At 39.2% G+C, this 23,842-nt stretch overlaps 1 protein-coding gene across 6 annotated transcripts in view; it reads left to right on the forward strand.

Annotated features, from left to right (window-relative positions):
- The first annotated feature begins 5,892 nt into the window (after positions 1–5,892).
- LOC114045609 (CD302 antigen) overlaps positions 5,893–23,842 on the forward strand; it is a 183,742-nt gene continuing 165,792 nt past the window's right edge. For 5 of the 6 annotated variants that reach the window (XR_003569406.1, XR_003569407.1, XM_027865689.1 and 2 more), the window contains exons 1-2: positions 5,893–6,054; positions 21,907–22,278. Coding sequence is in view for 4 of the 6 variants with exons in the window: in XM_027865689.1 (XP_027721490.1) it covers positions 5,949–6,054; positions 21,907–22,278 (478 nt within the window). In the remaining 2 variants the exon portion in view is untranslated. Of the gene's footprint in view, positions 6,055–18,826; positions 18,932–21,906; positions 22,279–23,842 lie in introns of those variants that run through there. The other variant, XM_027865687.1, reaches the window with a different exon arrangement.

Here is a 23,842-nt window from a genome sequence, read left to right on the forward strand (position 1 = left end):
CGGAAGGTGTATGGGATGGAGAGCCGGGACATGTGGTGCACGGCCTGTCGCTGGAAGAAGGCCTGTCAGCGGTTCCTTGATTGAAGCCCAGCTTGTTCCAGCCCTCCCCCCAGCCCCATTTCTGGCACAGTTTGCACTGCAGGTGCCTTGAAATCCCCGCCCTGTCTGGGAGGCTGTTCCCTTCTCTCGTGACTTGGGGGCAGCTCTTCTCTCCAACCCCTGTGGGGTCTCCAGAAGGCCCCTCCTCCAGCTGAGGATAGGTGGCACAGCCTCTGAACTCGGCCCCCCTGCTTTTTTTAAAAAAAGGAAATAAGCTATTGTTCTTGTACTTTTATTCTTGATTAAATCTTTGAATTAAATATCCCTTGAATTAATAATTAGTGAAATTTTGACATTTATAAAATGGGGGCAGGCATGCCCAGTTCTTTGGGAAAGGAAAGACCATGACTGGCAGTGGAAAGCAGGGCAGCAATAACACTTTAGTTACCACAGAGGGCAAGGAGGAAAACAACACAGAAAGTACAGAGATAAGCAGCAAAAGGGGTACAGAGGCAGACAGTATGGGGACAGGGGATGGGATGGTAAAGGAAGAAAGTCAGCATGAGAAAGAAGATGAGGAGGTGAGGAGACACAGAGAATATCTCTCATGTAACCATGGATAGGGCAGCTAGTTACTGCAGTGGATAGAGTGCCAGGCCTGGAGTCAGGACGACTTGAGTTCAAATCCACCCTTAGACATTTACTAGCTGTGTGACCCTGGGCAGGTCATTTAACCTTGTTTGCCTCGGGTTTCTTCATCTCTAAAATGAGCTGGAGAAGGAAATGGCAAACCACTCCAGTATCTCTGCCAAGAAAACTCTAAATGGAGGTCACAAAGACTCAGACAATGGTGAACAACTATATTCTTGTAGCTATTAACTACTGATTCCCAGAACATTCTCCATTCTTTTTCCGTTAGTTCAGTGCCTCGATCCCTGTCTTCCTTTTTCAGTCCAACTCCTTCCTTCCTTCTAGTATCCACTCCAGTATCTTTGCCAAGAACATCTGGAATATTATTATTCCACTACATTCGTATACCTTAATTTGTTCTGGATCTTCATTTACTCACTATGATGTCATTATTGTCACAGTGATCACATGGGGGTCAGCAAGTTGGGACCAGCAAAGGTCTTCATTACTAACTTGTGGAGGGCATGTCAGGAAGGAGTGTCTGGCAGGATGTTTGGAAGCAAAGAGATTCATGCAGTACTTCACCCAGCCAAGTCTATAGCCTAGTCTTATAGTGACCAGGCCTTCTCTTGGATGGAATAAAGAATGAGACTAGTGTAGATTAGGAAATTTGGTACTAACTGATTATCTGATCAGGCAACTACTAAGCATTTTGATAATCAATAGAAGTGTCAAAATTATCTCTATTTGCAGAGGACGTGAGGGTTTACTTAGAAAACCCAAGAGAATTAGCAAAGAAACTAATTGAAATAAATAGCCTTAGAAACATCAAAGGGTACCAAGGAAATCCATAATAATTAGCATTCCTATATGACAATAACAGAGAAAATTATTAAAAATGAAATTTTATGTGAACAAAACTACAAAATGCACAAGCATCTGGGTGTCAACCTAACAAAACACACTCAAGAATTATATAAATACAATTTGGTAATATACTTTCAAAGTAGGACTTTAAAAATTGGAAGACTATTCGTTATTCCTGATAGGGCAACAACAATATAATAAAAATGATACTATATGAATTAATTTACAGATTTAGTTCTATAACATTGCTTCCAAGATACTACTTTATAGAACAAGACAAATAAGAAAATTAATCTGGAAGAACAAAAGATCTAGAATCTAAAGGTAAATAAAGAAAAAAGCAGGAATTGATGGGCAAAAACTTATAGACTTCAAAGTATATAATAAAACAATAATAATCAAAATTAATTGGAAGTTTTTAAAATAGCTTAGTGGACAAGACTATGCAAGCAAGAATCAAAATTAATCAAAATCAGTAACCCAATTTTTTATAAATGAATTATGAATTAATTTGGGAAGGACTATCTATTTGATAAGAACTGCTGAGAAAACTAGAAAGCAATTTTGCAGAAAACAGGACTAGATCAGTAATGTAGGCTCTATTTCACCATAAGTTCTAAATGGAAACAATCTACATATAAAATTCTAGATCATTTTTTGAAATTAGAGAAGAATGGAAAAATATCTTTTACAGTTATGGCTAAAGGGAGAATTATTTTTTTAAATAGTTTTATTTTTTCCAATGACATGTAAAGACAATTTTCAACATTCATTTTTGTAAGATTTTAAATTCCAAATTTTTTTCCCTTTCTCTCTCTCCTCCCCCCTTCCCAAGATGGCAAGCAATCTGATATAGGTTATACATGTGCAATAATGTAAAATATTACATTACAAAAATATTCTTAACAAAGCAAGGGACAAACAATATAGTAAAAGAAATTGCAGGCAATTTGAACTACATAAAAAATTTAAAAGCTTTCACAGAAACAAGTAAATGGAGGTATGATAAGAAAGGAAACCAATAACTAAGGAAAAAAAATTGTAATGAATGCTGCTGATATAATACCACTCCTAGATCTGTATCCCAAAGAGATAAAAAGGTGGGGAGAGGGAATACCTATTTGTACAAAAATATTTATAGCCGCTCTTTTTGTGTGGCAAAAATTGGAAACTGAGGGGATGCCCATCAATTGAGGACTGGCTGAACAAGATGTGGTATATGGTTGTTGTGGAATATTATTGTATTATGAGAAATGACAAGCAGGTTGATTTCAGAAAAACCTGGACTTATTTGTACTGATGCAAAGTGAAGGGAGCAGAACCAGAAGAACATTATACACAGTAACAGCAGTATTGTACTATGATCAATAGTGAATGACATAGCTCTTATAAGCAATACAATGATCTAAGACAGTTTCAAAGAACCCATGATGAAAAATGCTGTCCATATCCAGAGGAAGAACTGATGGAGTCTGAAGGCAGATCGAAGCATACTATTTTTTCAGGTTCTTTTTTGTGTTTTTTTTTTCTTTTTGTCTGTGTCTTCTTTCATAACATGACCAGTATGGAAATATGCTTTGCATGATTGTACATGTATAACCTATATTAAATTGCTTACTGTCTGGCAGGAGGTGTAAAAGAGGGAGGGAGAAAATTTGGGCCTCAAAAAATTTTTTAAATTAAGTTATATTTTTTAAACTGTACAGTGGAGAACAGAAGCAAAGTCGGAAGGAAGTACAGACGAGCATGACAGTTTGAAACTAAGTGGAATGCATTACATACTTTAAAAATAAATCCAAGTGTTATGAAAAGTAGATTTATGGTTTCCTATATAACCCTCTTTTTGTGTTCTGCTATATATATGTAGATAGGTACTTTTTTGGTGTTTTAAGTTCAGAAAAAAATTTAATGAAAAAAGAATGTAAAAATTTATCTTTATATATAATTGTGAAAAGTAAAATATTATTTTATAAAATACCAAAAAAATTGCTGCTGATAAAATTCTGACATCCAAGATATAATGGAATGGCACTAATCAGAACCAAGACTGGAAAAACAGCCAAGTTAGACCAAATGTAAAAAGGAGATTTTTGCTAAAGGTTATGCAATCATGAAAACATCAAGGGGGTAATTTTCAAGGTATCTGAGGAAGGGGAAGGCACTAAAGGCATGGGGGGAGGGAAGAATCTCAGATCTTCTTGAATCTGAAAAAAGATTCTTGAGAGAACATGAACATTAAAAATTTGGGGCCATATATGCTTATTCTTCCATTTACACAAAGTCTTTATTACAGCCATCCATATATGAATTGAGGGCCTATTTTATGAAGGAAATAGAAAGGAATAAGAAGAGAAATGAGAGTCAACAATTGACTCCATCTTTACTTTCACAATTAACTGAAAGATATAAAGGATATAATATTCCATTGTACTTATTGTTTGTTGATCACACACACACACACACACACACACACACACACAACCATGCCACAATAAATTCCTATACAGATGCCTCTGTGCTGTAAGTTTAAGGCCACTTTTCTCATGGACACTCTGTATTTGTGGATAAATGTGCCCAGACTTAATGGGGGGAATATTTTTCAGCATCATCTTAGCAAATGCCTTTAAGAGGTAATTGTATCTGTCGCTGATTTTTAATGGTTAGTGCACCAGTAGGGGCTCAGGAACTATATTAGGAGTGCAGCTCCAAAGGGTTACCCCTGAAACTCAAGGTAGAATGTTTTGTTAAATTAAATTAATTTCTCTTTCCATTTCAGAGCTACTGTTGGAATAGGGATTCCCAGATCTTCCTATTAAGAAATTTCTCCCCAAATCTCTCATCTCTGTTTGCTATCTCCTATGTCCTTATATTCTAAAGTGCATTATAAGAATACATTTCTTATCCTATTACATTGTAAATTCCCTGAAGACTGGGACTGTGTGTGTATGTGTTTTCATCCAATTCAACATATTCTTGTTAAGTATCTATTTTAGAAGCTGAGGATATAAAGACAAAAATTAAACCATTCTTGTTTAGAGGAGTGTATTTCTGCTAGGGGATATAACATTTGCATAGATCAGTATGTACATGAAAATCAAGAAAAAGCCTCCCCTTCATTTTTGTGTGTGTATAATATGTGTGTAATATATGTGTCTATTTGTCTATATATATATGTATATATATCATAACACACACATCTATGTCTATCAATATCTATATATTGGGGTTCTTTGCGCATGGGTCTGTAATAAATAACTTGTTAAATTTAACTGAATTGAAGAGACAGAAAATGCCTTGTCTCCCTTACTAGACCATCAACTCCCAGGGGACAGGGAGGTTTTGTTTGCGTCTTTCTACCTTCCACACCACCAAAATACAACCTTGAACTGTCATCAGGCGCTAAAGTTTTATGGAATGAAATTCTCATACAACTTTGCTTGTGTCTTTTGTTCATGACCGTCCCCACTTATAGTGATGGTTCTGCCCTTAGAGGCAGAGTATCAGAAATCAGTTCTATGCTTCTTCTCTGGCTGGACATTCTCGGAGAAGAAAATGTTCCTTGCAATCATGAAGAATGGACACAATGATTTTATGCCTTAAGGTCTCCCTAGCGCCATTAAATAAACTCTACTCTAAATTCCTTTACCACTAACTCCACGACGCCGCATTCCACACTATCACCTAACTTCTTTAGGCCACAGTCAGCTTCTCAGAAGCGATTTAAAGTAATAGGAGCGTGGTTCCAGAGCGTGGGTCGATCAGGTTCACTTGCTTTGCTTGGCCGCGGCAGCGTGATAGTGGGTGAGTCATTCTTGCCTTGGCATTCCCCTCCGATTAGGAGTTGGGTTACTTTCCCACCTAACTATCGTGGAAAGGATAGACTGAAGTTTGAGGGGCGGCGGTTCAAGGGGCACCTACGAGAGGCGAGTCAAGCTGCTGGAGAGACCCCATCCCACCCCACGTCCATGTATCATTACTTTGTATTTACTTATTGCAAACCTACTGTTTCCAAACCAGCAAACATAAAAGGCTGGGCATGCTTATGTGTGTGCTCGTGCTTTGAAAGAGTAAGAAAAAAGAAAAGCCCAGGAAAATTAAAAGACAACCTGCTGAAACCTGCGCTTTGGCCAGCATCGCTCATCACTCCAGGTGAGGGCTTTCTCCGCCTCCCTTCAAGCCCTGATGGGCCTCCTTGACTCGTAACAAACTTTCACTATCCCCGGTATCTCTCCCCTTCTCAACTCCCGGTAGAGGAGGAGACTGATTGGCCAAAGGTTGCAGGGCTGGGGTGGAGCCAAAGCACAGAGGGAAATGCTAAAAGAACTGGGGGGAGGGGGTATACTAGAGGTGTGGGTGTGGGTGTTGTAGCTTCCCTGAGTGTCTTGCTGGGCGAGTTGCTCCAGCAAGTGAGGATGGGAACGCGCCTGGTGACCCCAACTAGGGGCCACCCTCACGTCTGTTTGCTATTTCTCCTGGTCGTCTGGTTCTTAGTGGAATGGGTGTCCCCTGACTTCACAGGTAACCCTGAACATCTGTCTCGGACCTTCACCGCGCCAGAACTGGGGAATGTTGCTGCTACTAGATGCTGCTTCTGCTAGGGGTGGATGGGGATGCTAGGGAGCTGCAGTGTTTCTCAGCTTGTTCGATAGCTCTGTGGCTTTGGGCTGGATGGGGTAGGGTGTATAGCTTTTTTTTTTTTTTTTTGAGAACCTTGTCCCCCAGGGGAGTTTGAGGAAGGAGGAAGCCTGTATGTTGATTAAAAACGTTTGCTCTTGTGGGTAAAGAAGTAGGGCACAGGTGGGTGCGGGAGAGGAACCCAGGTGCGGTTTCAGGGTGGGGCGGGCACAGAAGTGAAGGAAGGAGGCAGAAGCCCTTGGTTTCTCTTGCTTATTGTTATATCATCTCTAGTATATATTTTTCCCTTACTTGGTTGAATCTTACTACTTATTCTGCCCTGCCTGCTCCCTATTTAGCCAGGTCTTCTTCGCTTATGCAAAGTATTCTGGGGTTGTTTCTCTTGGTTGGCTTGCCTATAAAGTGACAAGTGAAACCTTCCCACAACTCTAAACACTTCAATTTGCCGGACCTGTCTGCCCCCTAAAGTGCTTGCCAAGGAGCTCGATGGCGTCTCTTTGGTAATATGACCCTCAGAAGTCCAGAGACACCACTTTAAGGAAAACTTGAAATTTTGGCAACATGGCTGATAATTTTGGCATCTTAATCTATATGACGGGTACTTACACATCTTTGGTAGGGAAAGGGTTAGGAGTTTGATTTAAAGGAACAGTATTGACTGTGAACTGCTGCATTTCATGACGGTTTGAAGGGAGTGACTCATAAGATCACTTCCCATCCCTGCCTTACCAATTATAAATGACTATATTTCTGCTTTTACTTTCTTTTTCTGAACTGGCAGAAGGTATGTTAAAGATTGGATGTGGCTGTTCTCCACCCATCAGCCGTCCACTTCTGCTATTTCCATAAGGAGTTTATGGTAAAAGGGAAGTTATAATAAAATGAATTATTGATAAGATTATAGTTACAGTTTCTTATGACAAAACTAGAGTTTTACTGAGGTTTGGCCTTCACTATACAACCATTTCAGCAACCAGTGAGAAAAGTCTGGCCAGAGTGTAGTGTGTGTGTAAAAGGCAAGGTGGGCTGCTTCAAGGACTGCCTTGAGTGCCAGTCAAGGAGGGAGCGATAGGTAGCCACCGAAGAGTTTTAAATTGAGGAGTGACATGACTAAGTTTATGCATAAGGGAGACTGGTCACTGGTTATGAAAGGTTAAAGAAACACCAGCCTTTCAAGTAGGGGAAATGGTAGTATGATTGAGAAAATCGTGGTGCCATAAGGAGAAGCAGATTTGGAAGACAAAAGAAACTCTCTTTTGAACATGCTGGGTTTGAATACGTTAGGCAATAATATAGGTCTGGAAGCTAAAGAGATAGACAAGAGAACCACTTGCACAGACACGATAGCTGAAGCTATAACATTGGGAGAGGAGAGACAGGGAGAGACAGGCAGGCAGAGACAGGGAGAGACAGGCAGACAGAGACAGGGAGAGGCAGACAGACAGACAGAGGCAGACAGACAGACAGAGGCAAACAGACAGAGGCTAACAGACAGAGGCAGACAGACAGAGAGAGACGGATAGAGAGAGACAGACAGACAGAGAGGAGAGAGGGAAAAAGAGTCTAAGACACCACCTTGGGGAACATCCATGCAAGGAGTTATGAAGCGGAAGGTAAGGATCCCGAAAAGGAAACTGAGCAGAACTCATTCCATGTCACTCCTGCTAACCTAAGGCATCCCCCAAGGTCCTAGGCCCTCCTGTCTTCTCCTTCCATCCTAAGTCACTAGGTGATCTCATTAGCTCCCATTGTTTCAATTACATCTTTGGACAGATGACTCGTATCTGCTTTTCCAATCTTAAACTCTCTTCCGGCCTCCAGTCTTGCATCTCCAGCTGCCATTTAGACATATCAGGCTGGATGTCCTATCATCTTAAACTCAGTGTGTCCAAAAACTGAATTCATTATCTTTGCCCCATAAACTCTTTCACTTTCCTAACTTTTATATTACTGTTGAGTTCCCCCTCCACCATTCTCCCATCACCGAAGCTTACAACCTGGGTATCAAACTTGACTCCTCACTCTCACCTTCCTTATCCAATCAGTGGTCAAGTTCCTGTTGTTTCATCCCTTCCCTCTTCTGACACTTCCCTGGTGCAGTCCCTCTTCACCTTTTGCCTATACCATTGCTTTAGCCTGCTAATTGGTTTCTGTGCCTCAAGTCTCTCTCCTCTCCATTCCGTCCTCTACTCAACTATCAGATTGATCTTCCTAAAGCACAGCTCTGATCATATCGCTTCCTCTCCCCATCCCATTCCGTTAAACTTTAACAGCTTCCTATAATCTCCAGAATCAAATATAAAATCCTCTCTTTAGCTTTCAAAGTCCTCTATAACCTGGCACCTTCCCACCATTCTAATCTTATTCTGCCTCATTCCCCTCTGTGTACTCTGCTTTCCAATAGCCCTGGCTTCCCTGCTTCTCCCCACTCAAGATACCCCATTTCTTGACTGAGGGATTTCACAGCTCCCTCCCATGTGTGGAATGCGCCCCCTCCTCATCTCTGCTTCCTAATCTTCCTGGCCTTCCCTCAAGTCTCAGCTAAAGTCCTACTTTCTGGAAGAATCCTTCCTTAGTCTTCCTTAATCCTAGTGTCTTCCCTCAGAGTTTAACCCTAATTCACCCTGTAATAACTTATTTGTACATAGTTCAGGAGTAAGGAACCTGTGACGTCAAGGCCACGTGGGGCCCTCTAGGTCCTCAAATGAGACCCTTCACTGAAAGGTCTACACTTAAGGACCTAGAGGGCCACATGTAGCTTTGAGGCTACAGGTTCCCCACCCTTGGATCTAGTCTTTAGGGCGGTACCTGGAAAGACCAAGAGGTTAATTGACTTGCCGAGGGTCAGACCAACAAAGTGTCTAGTGGTACTTGAACCCAAGTCATCTGATCTTCCTAACACAGAGTCTAGCTATTGATTCACTACACCAAGGCCTTGCACATAGTAGGTGTTCACTAAACATTTGTCCTATCAATTGTGCCCCTTTCTCATACCTCCTAAGAGTTTCTGGTCTACACTGTACTGTGTTCCGTCTACCAGGTTTGGAGGAATGATGAAAGAGCTGTCAGGTTAACATTCTCATAACTTACTCGACAATTTTCCAGCTTCTTGGTGCAATTGGTGACTTGTAATCTGATGTGTAAGCATGTCATTTTGCTTAACTAACTGATCTCAAATTTCCAGATTCTAAAGAAGAATCTGTAAGTCCTTGAACAAATGTAACTCCTTGATTTATCTTTTTTTTTCCCCACTCCTTTTAGAAAGTAATTTGTAGAAAGTAATTAGTAATTTGAAGTGGGCTGGTGATTTAACATCTCTATCTGTTAACCTACTCTGCCATTTCCCAGATTCCTACTAACAGACTTACAGACTTTACTTACTTCAGGTTTGGAAAGAATTCCTTCTATATCTCTGCCTCATAGGACCCCTAGTTTTCTTCAAAGCACAGCTCAGGTACCACCTCCTAGGCGACCTAGAGTAAAAGCATTTTATTAAGTGCATACTATGTGCCAAGCACTATACTAATCTCCTTGTAAAGATTATCTCATTTGATTCTCTACAACCTGGAAACTTCGGTGTTGTTATTATGCCCAGTTGAGGAAACAGATGCATATAAGAGGTTAAATGATTTGCCTAGGGCCACACAGCTTGGAGGTATCTGAGGCCAGATTGAACTTGGGTCTTTTAGACTTCAGACCTAGTGTTTTATCTACTGTACCTCTGGATGCTTCAGTATAGCTGCATCCTCTAAGAAACTTTCATGTCATGAAATTACTTTGCACATATTACTTACCTCCATGAATGTTGAATCATGTCCACCCAGGAGAATGTAGGCTCCTTTGGGCAGGAACTATTGCATTGCTGTCCCTTGCGTATAGGAAGCTTTTATTGAGTGTTACCTACAAAATGCTTTAAGATGAAAGTTCTAAGGCTTGAGGCTGCCAGTGGGTAAGTTTAACTCAATAAAATGTTTTGTCTTTTTAAAGACTGTTATATTTTCCAAAGTAAATATTGTATATGTGCCATTAAAAAAAATGCTGAACTTCCTCAGCCTTTCCTCCCTCCCCTATTGTGGGTTTCTTTTGCCACATACTTAAATATGCAACTCTGTGTAGAAATTCCTTCCACCAACACATTGCAACCTTTCTGTCATTTATGACCTTAGAGAGTTGCCTGAGGCTTTACATGTATTGTCCTTTGAAGTAAAACAGCCTTTGAAATAGATACTATGAGTACCCATTTTACAGATAAGAAAACAGATTCAAAGTAGTTAGGTGACTCCTGGCCTCCTAATTAGTATCAAAAAGGGAACTTGAACACCAGGCTAGCTGACTCTTAGTCCAGTATGTCACGTTACCTTTTGCCCCTAATTATGCTAGTGGTAACAACCCCAGGTACAATACTAAATATCTCCTATGGAAGTTAGCCATCTCGTTCAAAAGCATCTGTAGCCCCTGCCTGTGGATTGTCAGCAAGGGAACTACACAGTGACACCAGGGGACCGCATGTCCAGAATGCAGCACAGTGTCCCTAATCAGTGAAGTCCATGGGGTTCCAAAGGTGATACTGAATATAGAGGCAAGTACTTTTACTATTTTCCAAGAATACTTCCTAAAGTAACCCTAGCACTCACGTGTGTATTCTAAATACAGACCTCATGATTATAATAAACTGATGTCTTTAAGGGAATTTAGCAAAGATAGTAAAGGTTACTGACACAAACTTCTTTTTTTTTTAAAAAAAAGAGTTTTCCTATGGACTAATCTCCAAAGGGAATTTTAGAAAAGTCTGCTAAAAGAAACAGAGCAATGTTTGGAGCTTAACCAGAAAGTAAAGGTGTGTAGGGGTGGCATTGGGCTATTGGTCAATTTTCATTGAGTACCTACTACATGCCTGGCACTTTTCTAAGTCCTGGGGATACAAAGAAAGGCAAAAGACAGTCCCTGCTCTGAAGGATCTTGAAATGTTATTAAGAGAGGTAACATGAAAACAACTATATATCTATCTATATATATATATCTATATCTATATCTATATCTATCTCTCTCTATATATATACACACACACACACATATATACAATGGGTGTATATATGTGCATATATGTGTGTATACATATATGCATTATATATGTAATAGTATGATAAATTGTAGATAATCATTGGGGGAAGACCTTAGAATTAAGGGGGATCTGTAAAAACTTCTGAGAGAAGGCAGGATTTTAGTTGGAACTTCTAGAAGGCCAGGAGACTTCTAGAATAACATGGGGAATAAGGGAGAAAACATGTGCCCAAAAAAGGGCTAGTAGGGGTAAGATCTTATTATTGTCCATATGCATATAGAACTTACGGATCCATACACTGTAGGGTGGTAGATCTATAGTAGATAATCTACTCCAAGGCCCTCCTTTTACAGATGATGGAAAGAGGGACCAGATATGAATGCAACAAGTATTCATTAAGCATCCACTGTGTGGAAGGTACCAGAGATACAAAGCAAAAATGAAACAGTTTTCAGCTAGAAGGAATCTACTTTCCTTCTCCTTCGGAGTTGGGGTGGGAGAGGGTATTGATTACTAGGTAAATAGAATGTACTTTGAAGAAGAAGCAAGTACCAACAATTGGTTGGATTAAGAGGCTTCATAGAGTCAAAGCCAATGCTTGAGCCTTGAGGTGAGCATTCTTAAAGGTGAATGGGAGGAAAGACCATTAGTTCTAGATTCAGGAGAACATAGGGTTAAGAGATGGAATGTCAACTTCAAATCCTCTCAGAGTCTAGCTTGACAGGAATGCAGTGTGCATGAAAAAGAATAATATGAAATTGGGTTGGAAAGGTAGGTTAGAGTGAAACTGAAAAAGGCTTTAAATGTTGGGCTGAGAAGTTTGTATTTTACCCTAGAACCCATATGGGAGCACTGAAGGTTTTTGAGGGAGGGAGTGGGCAGAATTATGGTCAGTCCTGTGCCTGTGGAAGATGATTCTTGCTGCTGCTGTTTGTGCTTCGTTCTTGAAGAAGACCATGACATCAGGAAGGTGATGCCATGACATGCAAGTGAATTGGATTTAAGTGGAAAATTGTTCTAACCACTCTGTGGCGGATAGATTGGGAGGGCAAAGAGGCTGGGAAACCTGCAGCCTCAAGGCCACATGTGGAACTCTAGATCCTCAAGTTTGGCCCTTTGACTGAATCCAAACTTCACAGAACAAATTCCCTTAATAAAAAGATTTATTCTGTAAAACTTGGACTCGGTCAAAAGGCCCCACCCAAACACCTAGAAGGCCACACGTGGCCTCAAGGCCATAGTTTCCCCACTCCTGGGCTAGACCCTGGGAGAACAATTAGGAACACAGTATAGTAGTCTGGATATGATAAGACGATTTAACACTAGTGTGGTAACCAATGAGTCAAAAGAGGATGGGGATGGGATATAAGCACTGATGTGGAGAAACATTAAAAGGACTTGGCAGCTGATTGGATTTGGGGTGGGGGTGGGGGGAAATAATTAATATTAACTCTGTGGTTGTAAATCTGACTGGAAAGATAGTGTCACTCTCAACAGAAATGAAAATATTTTGAAGACAGTTGGATCTAGGAGAGAAAAATGACCAGATCCAGAATATTGAGTTTCAGTTGTTTAAGAGAAAGTTGCTAATGCAGGTTTGGAGTTCAGGAGAGTGATTAGGGCTAGAAATGTAGATTTGGGGGTTATTTTCAGAGGAACAATCATTCATCCATGGTAATGGTTAGAAATTTCTAAGAGAGATTGTAGAGAAGAGAGCCCTTGGCACAGAGCCTTAGGGGATATTTAAATGTTGGGAAAAGGACATACAGAAAAAGGATACTAAGAAGATAATGAAAGAGTGGTGTCAAAGAAACCAAGACAGGAAACTATATCCAGGAGGCAGGTGAAAGATAACAGTATCAGTGGCTGCAGAGGGGTCTAGTTGAACGAGTGCAGAGAACAGATCACTGGATTTAGCATTTTAAAGAATTGTTAGTAACCTTTGAGGTAGCAGTTTCTATAGAAAGGCAGAAGAAGTTAGATGGCAAGTGTTGGAAAAGTGATTGGGTTGTTGAGGAATTGTCAGAGAATAAACTCTTTGGGTGTTTGGTAGTGAAAGAACTCAAAGATATAAGAAATTGGCTTGAGGGAGTGGAAAGGTAAAGATATAATTTTTTTTTTAAGAATGGGAGGAGGAAGGGGAAAAACTTACATGATAAATTTATTATGTATTTAAAAGGAATAGCAAATTTTACATAATAGATTTGTAATTTCATGTGCAATCTTTTTTTATTATTCCACTATGTTACTGAAATGCTTGTTTTATTTTGTAAGTTTAAAATAAAATAAATAGAATTTAAAAGAATGAGGGACGCTTAGGCATATTTCAGTAACAAGAGGAGATAAAGATTGAAGATTAAAGAGAGAATGGGGGACATTGATTGGGAAAGTACCTGAAAGAAGGTGGAGGAGATGAGATTAACTGCATATTTAAGTAGAGAGGCTAGCTTTGGCAAGGAGTGGGGACCATCTCCACCTCAGAGACTGGAACTAAGGAGAGGTATAGAAGGAGTTTGAAGGATACATGAAGAAACTCACAATTGAGGTTAACTCCATCTGTGTGTATTCACTGGGTCCAGAACTTTGTTGCTATGGCCTACCAGCTTTCTCAGCCAGCCTGAAAGTGAGGTCATCTGTTAAAAGAGAATGTGCCGAGGGTGACTCTTGTTGATAGCTCTCATGTCTATGTGTTTATTTCACACATTCTAAGCATCACAGGCTTGAGGTCTTCAAGCTTTGGTGATAGCGCATCTTGGCAAATTGTACCCAACAAACAGATTCCCACAGATTATCTTTCTTTCAAAACAATAGTATACATTTATCAAGCATACAGAATTGAAATATGCATTTGACCATGTTGGGGACATTTTGGCTCACACATATGCAAATTGATGTTCTTCAAAATGGGAAGTAACTTAACCAAGAAATTAGCAATAGGACCCTACTTTTAAAAGCTAAATGTCATATGCACACATAACACTTGCAGAGAAGACAGACAGAAAATAAACAAGGCTCAGGTTCATGAGACTAGCTTGAAATGGAGGCTACAACTTGCAAACAACTTAGACAAAGCAATAGACTCATTTTCCAGAGTCCTGTTGGCTCATTTTTCCCCCTTCTAGTGCACTGCTTTCCTTTTAAATCTTTCCATGTTTCTATGAATTCTTCTAATTCATTGTTTCTTATGGTATAATAATATCATTACATTAAAGGTAGCATAATTTTTTTTAGCTATTCCCCAATCAGTGAGCACCTATTTTTTTTTCTTGTTCTTTGCTACAACATGAAAGTACTGCTTTGAATATTTTGTCATATTTAGGGGTTTTTCTTTCTGTCTTTGACATATTTGTGGTAGAGAGAGAGAGAGAGAGAGAGAGAGAGAGAGAGCAGAGGGTTTGGGGGGGGTCAAAAGGTATGAACACTTGAGTGACTTTTCATATATAATTCCAAATTGTTTTCCAGAATAGTTGGACCAATTCATAATTCTACCAGCAATGTGTTAGTATGTAAGTCTTCCTGCAACCTCTTCCAGTTGGACAATTCTTGCTAACTTCCATTGGACCTTTCAGTTAGAAAAAGGGAAAAAAAAGAGATTTTCTGAGCCTCTAAACCAGGAGTGGGGAACCTGTGGCCTACATATGGCTCCTAGGTCCTCAAGTACAACTCTTTGACTGAATCTCAGCTTCACAGAACAAATCCTTTTAGTAAGGATCCCCCACCTTAAGGCCGCACGTTCCCACCCCTGCACTAAACCTTCAAAAAATATGATAACTTGGGGAGGGGAGGTGGCAGGAAGATGAAGAGGGCAAATATCTTCTGAGCAAGCCAAAAGGGGAGAGGGAAGGAATAACATACAACATTGTCGTCAGTTTCTCAAAGCAAAATGCAACATCAAAAGAGGAAGCCCCATTTCCTACTCCCAATCCTCTTCCCCCAAATACTCTGCATCTAGTTTTCAATGTATATGTGTTCAAATTGCAGAATAGATGTCTGTCATTATCACCTTTTACTTTCCCAAGGCACAGATATATGGAGAATTGTTCTTTGTTCTAGTATATCTCTATTTCATTCTGTCAGCCTTGAAAACATTTGATTCTTTTCTACCTAGAAAAATTAAATAGCTACAGAAAAGACATTATAGAACACTTATATATTTTCTTTAAGAACCTTCCTAATTTATTGTGGAAGGGAGGAAGATACCTATGAGGATCTTCTGTAGATTGTATTCTGCCAAGCTTTTAGTCTGGGAATTCCAGGTTGACTTTATATATATTTTATCTGGGCATTGTTTCTTTTAAAATTGTTTTAGTCCTGATAAAGACTGGTTCTGGAATTGGCAATTCATGTATTGTGGCTTCACATCAACCAAGGGTCAGGCTCTTGATCAACCAGGTTTGTGGGTGGGGATGCCTTTTATTAAAAAAAATGGTTATTGAAATATGTTATTTTTATATACCTTTATTTCTGAATCTATATAGTTTTCATGCCCTTTACTCTTATAACAAAAAAAGAAGAAAAAATATTACAACAAAACCAGCCAAGCACAACAGTAAAGTCTAATGGCATATACAATATTTCATTCCTATAGACACCCTCACTCCTCCTGCAAAGAAGACAGGGAGGTGCATTTTCTTAGGTCTTCTTCCTGGCCAAGCTTCTTGGCCATTATAATTACACAAGGTTCAATTTTCATTTTTTTGGTACTTCAGTTTGTATTGTTGTAGTTGTTGGGGCATGTTTTTATTCTGGTTCTTCAACTTACTTCACTACACAGTTTACAGAAATTTGATGCCCCTCTCAATTATATTTACCATTACCTACAATGTGGTAATATTCCATTGTATTCATATACTACAATTAATTGTTTAGCTGTTTCCCAATCAACTGGCATCTATTTTGTTTTCAATTTTTTTGTTACTACAAAAAATACTGTTATGAATATTGTGGTGTATGTCAAATACTCAAGAATTCATTAAGCACCTACTGTGTACCAGGGACTATGCTGGGGTTACAAGAAAGGCAAAAAAGAGTCCCCATTATCAAGGAGCTCAGTCTAATGGAGGACATGCAAACAACTGTGTACGAATAAGATATATGCAGTATAATTTTGGCCTCATTAGATCATATGCTTAATAGTGAGATCTTTTAGTCAAAGGATATAGAAATTTTAATAACTTTAAAAAATTTTCAAATTGTTTTCTAGGATAGGTGTGTGAATTCACTGCTCTATCCACAATGTATTAGTTCAACTGTCTTTCTGTCTTTTCTCTTTCAAAGGGAAGTAGAACAACAGTATTTCCACAATGGTTCAGTTATTACCTTTATCTATCTACTGTTCCATAGAAGAATCTGAGCCGAATTGAATATTGAGATATTCCCTGATAGTATCATTATAACTTCACTATGTCTTTTATAAGCTTCCCAGTAAATAGACTGATAATGTAACATGTGAGGTTTGAAGAAATTTTTTAATGTCTTGAATATCCTCTACATTAGAGCTTATTAACCTGGGGTCTATGAACCTTAAAAACATATATTGATAACTATATTTCAATACAATTGGTTCCCTTTGTAGTCCTGTGTACTTTATTTTATGCATTTAAAAACATTTTTCAGAGAAGGGGTCTTGTAGGTTTCACTGGGTTGCTAAAAAGATCTGTGACAAAAAAATAGTTATAAACCTCTGCCCTACATGGAATTTTATAGAAAGAGTAAAGGAAAAAATGAAAGGATTTCCATGCAGCAGTGAAGGCCCAGTTGAGATAAGATACTATGAATTTGTAGTGGGCCTAACCCTGACTTCTCCAGAGTCTTTCAACAACTCAGGAGTAGGGGCAGGAAAGGTAGATGGTGAGGTTTGGTGATTGTCAGGGTATGAATGTGAGTGAAGCAAGGAAACGGGATTCAAAGATGAAGGCAGGTTACAGTTGAACAGTTAAGGCCAAGATTGAGGGATGGAAAGTGAGACCAGAATAGGACTGATAGATTAGGGCAGGAGTGGAGAACCGTAGCCTCAAGGCCGCATGTGGCCCTCCGTGGCCTCAAGTGCAGCCCTTCTGACTGAATCCAAACATCACAGAACAAATTCCCTTAATAAAAGGATTTGTTGTGTAAAACTTGACCTCAGTCAAAAGGCTACACCCAAGTACCTACAAGGCCACATGTGGTCTCGAGGCCGCAGCTTCCTCACCCCTGGACTAGGGGAACAGGAAGATTTTAGAGGATCTGAAGGACTCAGTGAAGACAAACCATAGGTTTAGGAGGGCTGAGGTAAAGTGAGAGATGGAAAAATGAGAAATTAGGATCAAAAAAGATCATTTCATAGTCCAAGATCATGGAGGTGGCACAGGTGTCAGTGATAGTGTGATCTAAGGTATGAACTCTGTTGTGTGTACCTGAGGAGCTATATACACATATAGGTCGTGGGATTTAAGGAAGTTGATCGAGGAGGCCAGGGTGTTGATGTGTGTAGTGAAATGCCCAACTATGAGGGTGAGGGTTTGAGTGGAGATGAAGGCTGAGGTAGGTACTCAACTCCTTTCACGACAGGGGAGAATTATCTAGAGGTTGGTAAATTACAGCAGTAAGGATCTGGACTGGAGGATGTAAATGGATGAGTAAACTTCAAAGAAGCTCAGCGTGATGGTTTTGGTTTATGAGATTTGTTATTCTTTCCAAGGGATGAGTGAGGTTTGCTTACTTTTTTCTGTGGAGCTTTTTACATGGTATCTGTAAAGGGTTAGTAGGATTTCCCTTTTGTGATAATCTGTTCTTTATTGGCAAAGTGGAATGTGGGTTGGTTTCAGAAGTGTTTTTGATACTATTTGTCCATGTTAAGTACTTTTTTAAAAAATGGTTGTTAGATGGTGAATGAAATAGCTTCTCACATACCTTAACATTCATACTCTGAGACGTTGGGTAATGACGCCTTATCGTGAGCCTCAGTTTCCCTCATTTTAAAATGAGGGTATTGTACTCAATGACTTCTGAGGTTCCTTCCAGCTGTAAATCTATGATCCTATGAAATGTCGTGGACTGGGTTTATTTCAAGTATTTGCTATTTATTTTGAAATTACTCTATTTGTTGTAAATTGAAGTTTTAAAAAATTAGGCTTAAAAAACAAAAGCTCCTTTTCATAAATTCTTAGTGTAGCTGAGAGGCTGTGCATGGGCAACTTTGCTTAATTCAGGGATTGACAAAGTTGGATGTTGTGAACACAACAGATTTTTAGTCTAAATTTGTTCAGGATGCTTTCTTTTTACTCCCTTAATAATAAGCAATTTGCGTAAGTCTGTATGTCCTGTCCCGTATGAGGTGTGAATGTAATGAGATTGTTTCATAAGCCTCGTGTGAAAATCAATCTTATCTCTGATTTTCCTGGAGGAATTATGAAGTTTATCTCAAGAAACTACAGAGTCTTCTTCAGCTCACTTCAAAATATATAGTGCCAACTTCATGCAAAGCACCATACTAAATGCCATCAGAAGTGAGGATAGGAACATACACAAATTAGGTCCTCGTCCTCAAAAACCTTACGTTTGAAATAGAGGATTCTCATTCAGATTATGTACTGATCTCGATGTGGTTCTTACCCACTCAGAGACTCTAATTCTGAGAGCCAGCGAATTCTTCCTCCTGCCCTGACAGGTTAACTAAGAGAGGCAGATTTCAGTGAAAGGAAGAGATCTAAGATGAAGGTAGGTGGGAGTGGTTGTTCAGTCTGTCCGATTCTTCATAACTCTACTTTTTGGGGGGGTGGGTGTTTCTTGGCCAAGATATTGGAATGGTTTGTCATTTCTTTCTCCAGTTCATTTTGCAAGTGACGTACTGAGGCAACAGGGTTAAGTGACTCATCCAGGGTGGCATAGCCAGTAAGTATTTGAGGTCTCATTTGAATTCATGAAGATAATAAGTCTTCTTGATTCCAAGGCCAGTGCTCTATCCATTAGCCACTTAGCTACCCCTAGGAGGGGTTGTGGAGGTTGGGTTCCATAGAACACTCTGGAAGGAAAGACCATAAAAGGACAACAACTAGGAAATATAAGAGTCAGACTAGATAGGTATAAGCTTATGGGTAGAGGTAGCCTGAAAGAAGAGTTGTGCTTCTCATAACTGTAACTGTAGCATAAGACTTCAGGGAACAGGAAGTGGGAGTTTTCCTATAAAAGGACTGTGGTAGTACCATTTGATTCGGGACCCACCCTCTACGGTCATAGGATAAGGATGATGGACAACCATTTCCCCAGGAATTCACCTTCTCAAGGATATATGGCTCCAAGCAGTGAACTTCTAAGTCAGGAGACCTCAGTTTGAAATTCTGCCACTTAGTTACCCTGTGTGATCTTGGCCAAATCACTAAACTTCTCTGGGCTTTGTCTACAAAATGAAAGACTGGATTTGATGGCCGTGATGCCCCTGCCAGCTCTAAGTCTGTGATACTATGAACAATAAAATCAAATGATAGGTATACCTAGAATTGAGGTATCTAGGATGGCTTCCTTTTAAATGTGGAACAGTGAAGGACGGAGGGCTCCCGTGAATAAGGTGTCTAGAGAAATTACAGTTAATGCCACTATGACATGATAACAGAACAAGTATGTAACTGTCAGGGTCATTCGGAAGGTCTCGTGGTGGTAACACTTGATACTGGTATCTACCTAGAAGATAAAAGGGAGTAAAGGCTGGAATAGAGTCCCCCCGAGAAGATAGTGGTGGGGAAAACAAATAGTGAGATGCATGAAGTTGCTGCCCTGATCATTCAGAAGCATAGCCTTGTAGCAAATATATGTTCATGTATTTATAGAAATAAAAATAATTATTAAGGGTAGTCATCTTGATTTTTTTTTAACCGAACAGTAATAGTTACTTTTTGCCCATCGGAATTTTCAGCATTTAAATATTAAGTCACCAGTTCCCATCAGGCTATTTTCATCATTAAAGCCCTTGCTTTACTTGTATTCAGAGAAGAAATCTTATGTAAATGAAACCAGTCCCTGTGAAGTGTGTATCATATGGAAAGTCCCTTATAATACTGAAAATTGACTGGTTCTTCTTCTGGAGTTTTTTTTAAATCTTATCTCTTTAGTCATTTAAATTTGTTTAACATATTCTAGCATTATTTATGTTTTCATGATTGTACTATGACTGATTTTTTAAAATTCCTTTGCCAAATAATGATGATTATATGGGCAAGTCGCTTCATTCCTTGGAGCCGCAGATTCCTCATCTGTCAAATGAGGGGGTTCAATTAGATAGCCTCTAAGGGTCCTTATGACTCCAAATTCATGATTCTAATGGTAGTCAGTAAGCATTTAATAAGTAACTAGTATGTACCAGGCACTGTGCTGAGTGCAAGGCATACAGAGAAAGGTTAAAAAAAAAGAAGTCCCTGATCTCAAGGAGTTAGTCTAACGGGGAGAAAACATGCAAACAACTGTGTACAAAGAAGCTATGTAAAAGATAAATTGGAAATAATCAGCAGAGGAAAGGTATTAAAATAAGAGGGATTAAAAAAAATCTTCCAGTAGAAGGTGGGATTTTAGTTAGGATCTGAAGGAAGCCAAGGAAGCTAAGAGGCAGAGCTGAGGAGGGAGAGAGTTCCAGGCATGGGGACTGACTAATAAAAAATATCCAGTGTCAGGAATGTAGGTGTCATTTTGGTTGTTGTTCAGTTGTGTCTGACTCTGTGACCCCTTTGGGGTTTTCTTGGCACAAATACTGGAGTGGTTTGCCATTTCCTTCTCTGGGTCATTTTATAGATGAGGAAACTGAGGCAAACAGGGTTAATGGAATTTCCCAGAGTAGTACAACTAGTAAGTGTCTGAGGCCGGATTTGAACTCGAGAAGATGAGTCTTCCTGACTCTAAGCCTGGCACACTATCCATTGCACCACTGAGCTGTCCTACTAGGTGTCACAGTCAAGATTTTTAAAAATAGGTCTTATCACTCTGAACCTGCTGTACCACACTCCCAGCTACATTCTACCAGTAAACAACGTGAACATGTAAGAGTCAGAGTTTGAATTCCAGATGGCTTTAGAATACTAAGAGTCAGCCAGCAAGCATTTATTTGGCACTTACTATGTGCCAGGCACTGACCTAAGCTTTGGGGGGTGCAAATATTAGCAGAAATAACCCTACCTTCAAGAAACTTTCAGCTTATTGGGCGGGGGAAAGACAACACATAAAACGAAACTGAAGTGGGGGTTTGAGGGTGCTGAAGTTTTCTTGGAGTATGAGTAATGGTAGAGAAAGTTTAGTGAAGCCAGGAAAGGAATGAGAGACATGGCCAGCATAGTTTTGAGAGGTGCAATACAATCAGAAGGCAGACTACAGGGATGGAGGGTGCTTCCAATGTATAAATTTCAGTGCTGGAGTGAGCTTCCAGAATGAGGAGGTTTCTGGAGGCATGGTAGAGAACTTTCTCTACTTCTAGGTGTACTCTGAAGAGCAATGAGATCAAAGTCAAGCCTTAAGGAAATATGATAACCAAGGGGCTCCTAGCTCATCACATGAGAAGATAGTTCTGTTCAGATAGAAGGATACTTTCTACGTTAATGGAGCACTATTGAGACCATCCCTTTGTGCTCAGGCACTTTTCATAGAGCAATGGTTAGGATATGTGTCATTAAATTTTTTGAACAGTTTTTATTGTTTTTTTTTTTTTCCCTCAGATAATGGCCCATTTACCATCCGCCATGAAAGCACTGGCAAATGCCTTAAAACTGTGAATGGTTTGGTAGTAGCAGTAAACTGCAAGAAGACCAATGATATGCAATGGAAGTGGGTATCACAGCATCGCCTCTTCCATGTGGAATCCCAGATGTGCCTTGGAATAGATATTGCCAAACCTAAAGATTCCTTGAAAATGTTCAGCTGTGATTCAAATGCCATGTTATGGTGGAAATGTGAGTATGGTTCTTTGTACAGTGCTTCCCAGTACAGACTGACTTTGAAGGATGGACAAGTGACAGCACATGTAAATTCGTCAGATATTTGGAAGAAAGGAGACTCTGATGAACACCTTTGTGACCAGCCTTACCATGGTGAGTATTTGATAATAACTTGTTATTTAGTTAACAGACACTTTTTCATGTTTTGTTTAACATTTAACCTATTTAACTGAGGGCTACTACCATTTCAAGTTGTGTTTGGTTGTTTTTCAGTCGTGTCCAACTCTTCATGACCCCACTTGGGGAGGAGGGAGAATGTTTCAGGCATAGGGAACAACTAATAAAATTGCCCAGAGTCAGAAACATGGGTGTCACTTTGGTTGTTCAGTTGTGTCTGACTCTTTGTGACCCCTTTTGGGGTTTTCTTGACAAAAAAAGGGATTTGCCTTTTCCTTCTCCAGCTCATTTTAAAGATGAGGTAACTGAGGCAAACAGGGTTAAGTGACTTGCCCAGGGTCACCCAGCTTAGACACTTAGTAAGTGTCTAAGGCTGACTTTGAACTTGAGAAGATGAGTCTTCCTGACTCCGGGCCCAAGATTGTATCTACCATGCAACCTAATTGCCCATTGTGATAGTAATACTTAAAAAAAAGAGGACCTTCAATGAAACATTTAAAAAATACAGACAAAAGTGCAGAAGGGATCTTTGAAAAGCAGGGCATTCTTGGTGCTACTGTGTTAAATTTATTATATGTTTTAAAAACCCAAGCTATACATAGTATATAGCTTCATATGTAATTCACATTCTTCTTTTGGTTATATGTGCACATGTTCATGTATATCAACTTCATAATTGATTATCTCCAATTTGTCACGCTTATATCTGTTTGTACCTACTTGTTTGCCATTGTCTCCTCTATTAGACTATAAACTCCTTGAGGGCAGACTTTCTTTTACCTTTCCTTGTATCCCCAGTACTTATGTTATCTAGCACAGAGCAGGCTCTTAATAAATGTTTATTGATTCATTATTGACTGAATTTTTTGAAAAGACAGAGAAAAATCAGTTGTAATTCAAACTATAAGACTAATGTTCGATTAACACAAATTTCCTGAAAAAAACAAACAGCTAAGTGTATTTCGATATTGAAACAAAATACAAAGTTTTGATTCTTTTTTATTAGATTGCTTTATATTTATAGATTACATATATTTATATAATGTATTTATTGTATTGTACTCTGTGACACTCATACCTAAGATAGATATCCGTTACCAGCTAACTCTTGACTGCTTACCCTTTTCCCATCTAAAACTTATGTACAACAGCAGAAAGTTTTTTTCTCATAATAACTAAATTAAATTTGATTTAACTTCAGAACCCTAGCAGCTTTTTCCTCTTAATTTTGAATTATAAGCTTAATAAGCTCATGAAATGAAGGGAAAAAATTGCCAAATTTATCTTAAACTCAAAACCGTTTACACTTTGGAGTGTGTATACGTTAGCAAAGTAACTGTTTTTTAGACAAAGGTCTCATTTGTTTTTTGGAAATGTCAGTACACATTTTTATACCTGTGTATTTATTACTATTGTTTTTAAATATATTCATAGTTCACGTATATGTTATTCTGATTCCCTTGCAAAATTCTTATCCCTTTCCATATTTCTTTACATTCAAAATTTTCATTTTATGGCGCACCTTTTTCTCAGCCTTTCT

The sequence above is a fragment of the Vombatus ursinus genome, unplaced genomic scaffold (assembly GCF_900497805.2).
Source record: "Vombatus ursinus unplaced genomic scaffold, bare-nosed wombat genome assembly UNPS02014779.1, whole genome shotgun sequence".
NCBI classification, from domain to species: domain Eukaryota; kingdom Metazoa; phylum Chordata; class Mammalia; order Diprotodontia; family Vombatidae; genus Vombatus; species Vombatus ursinus.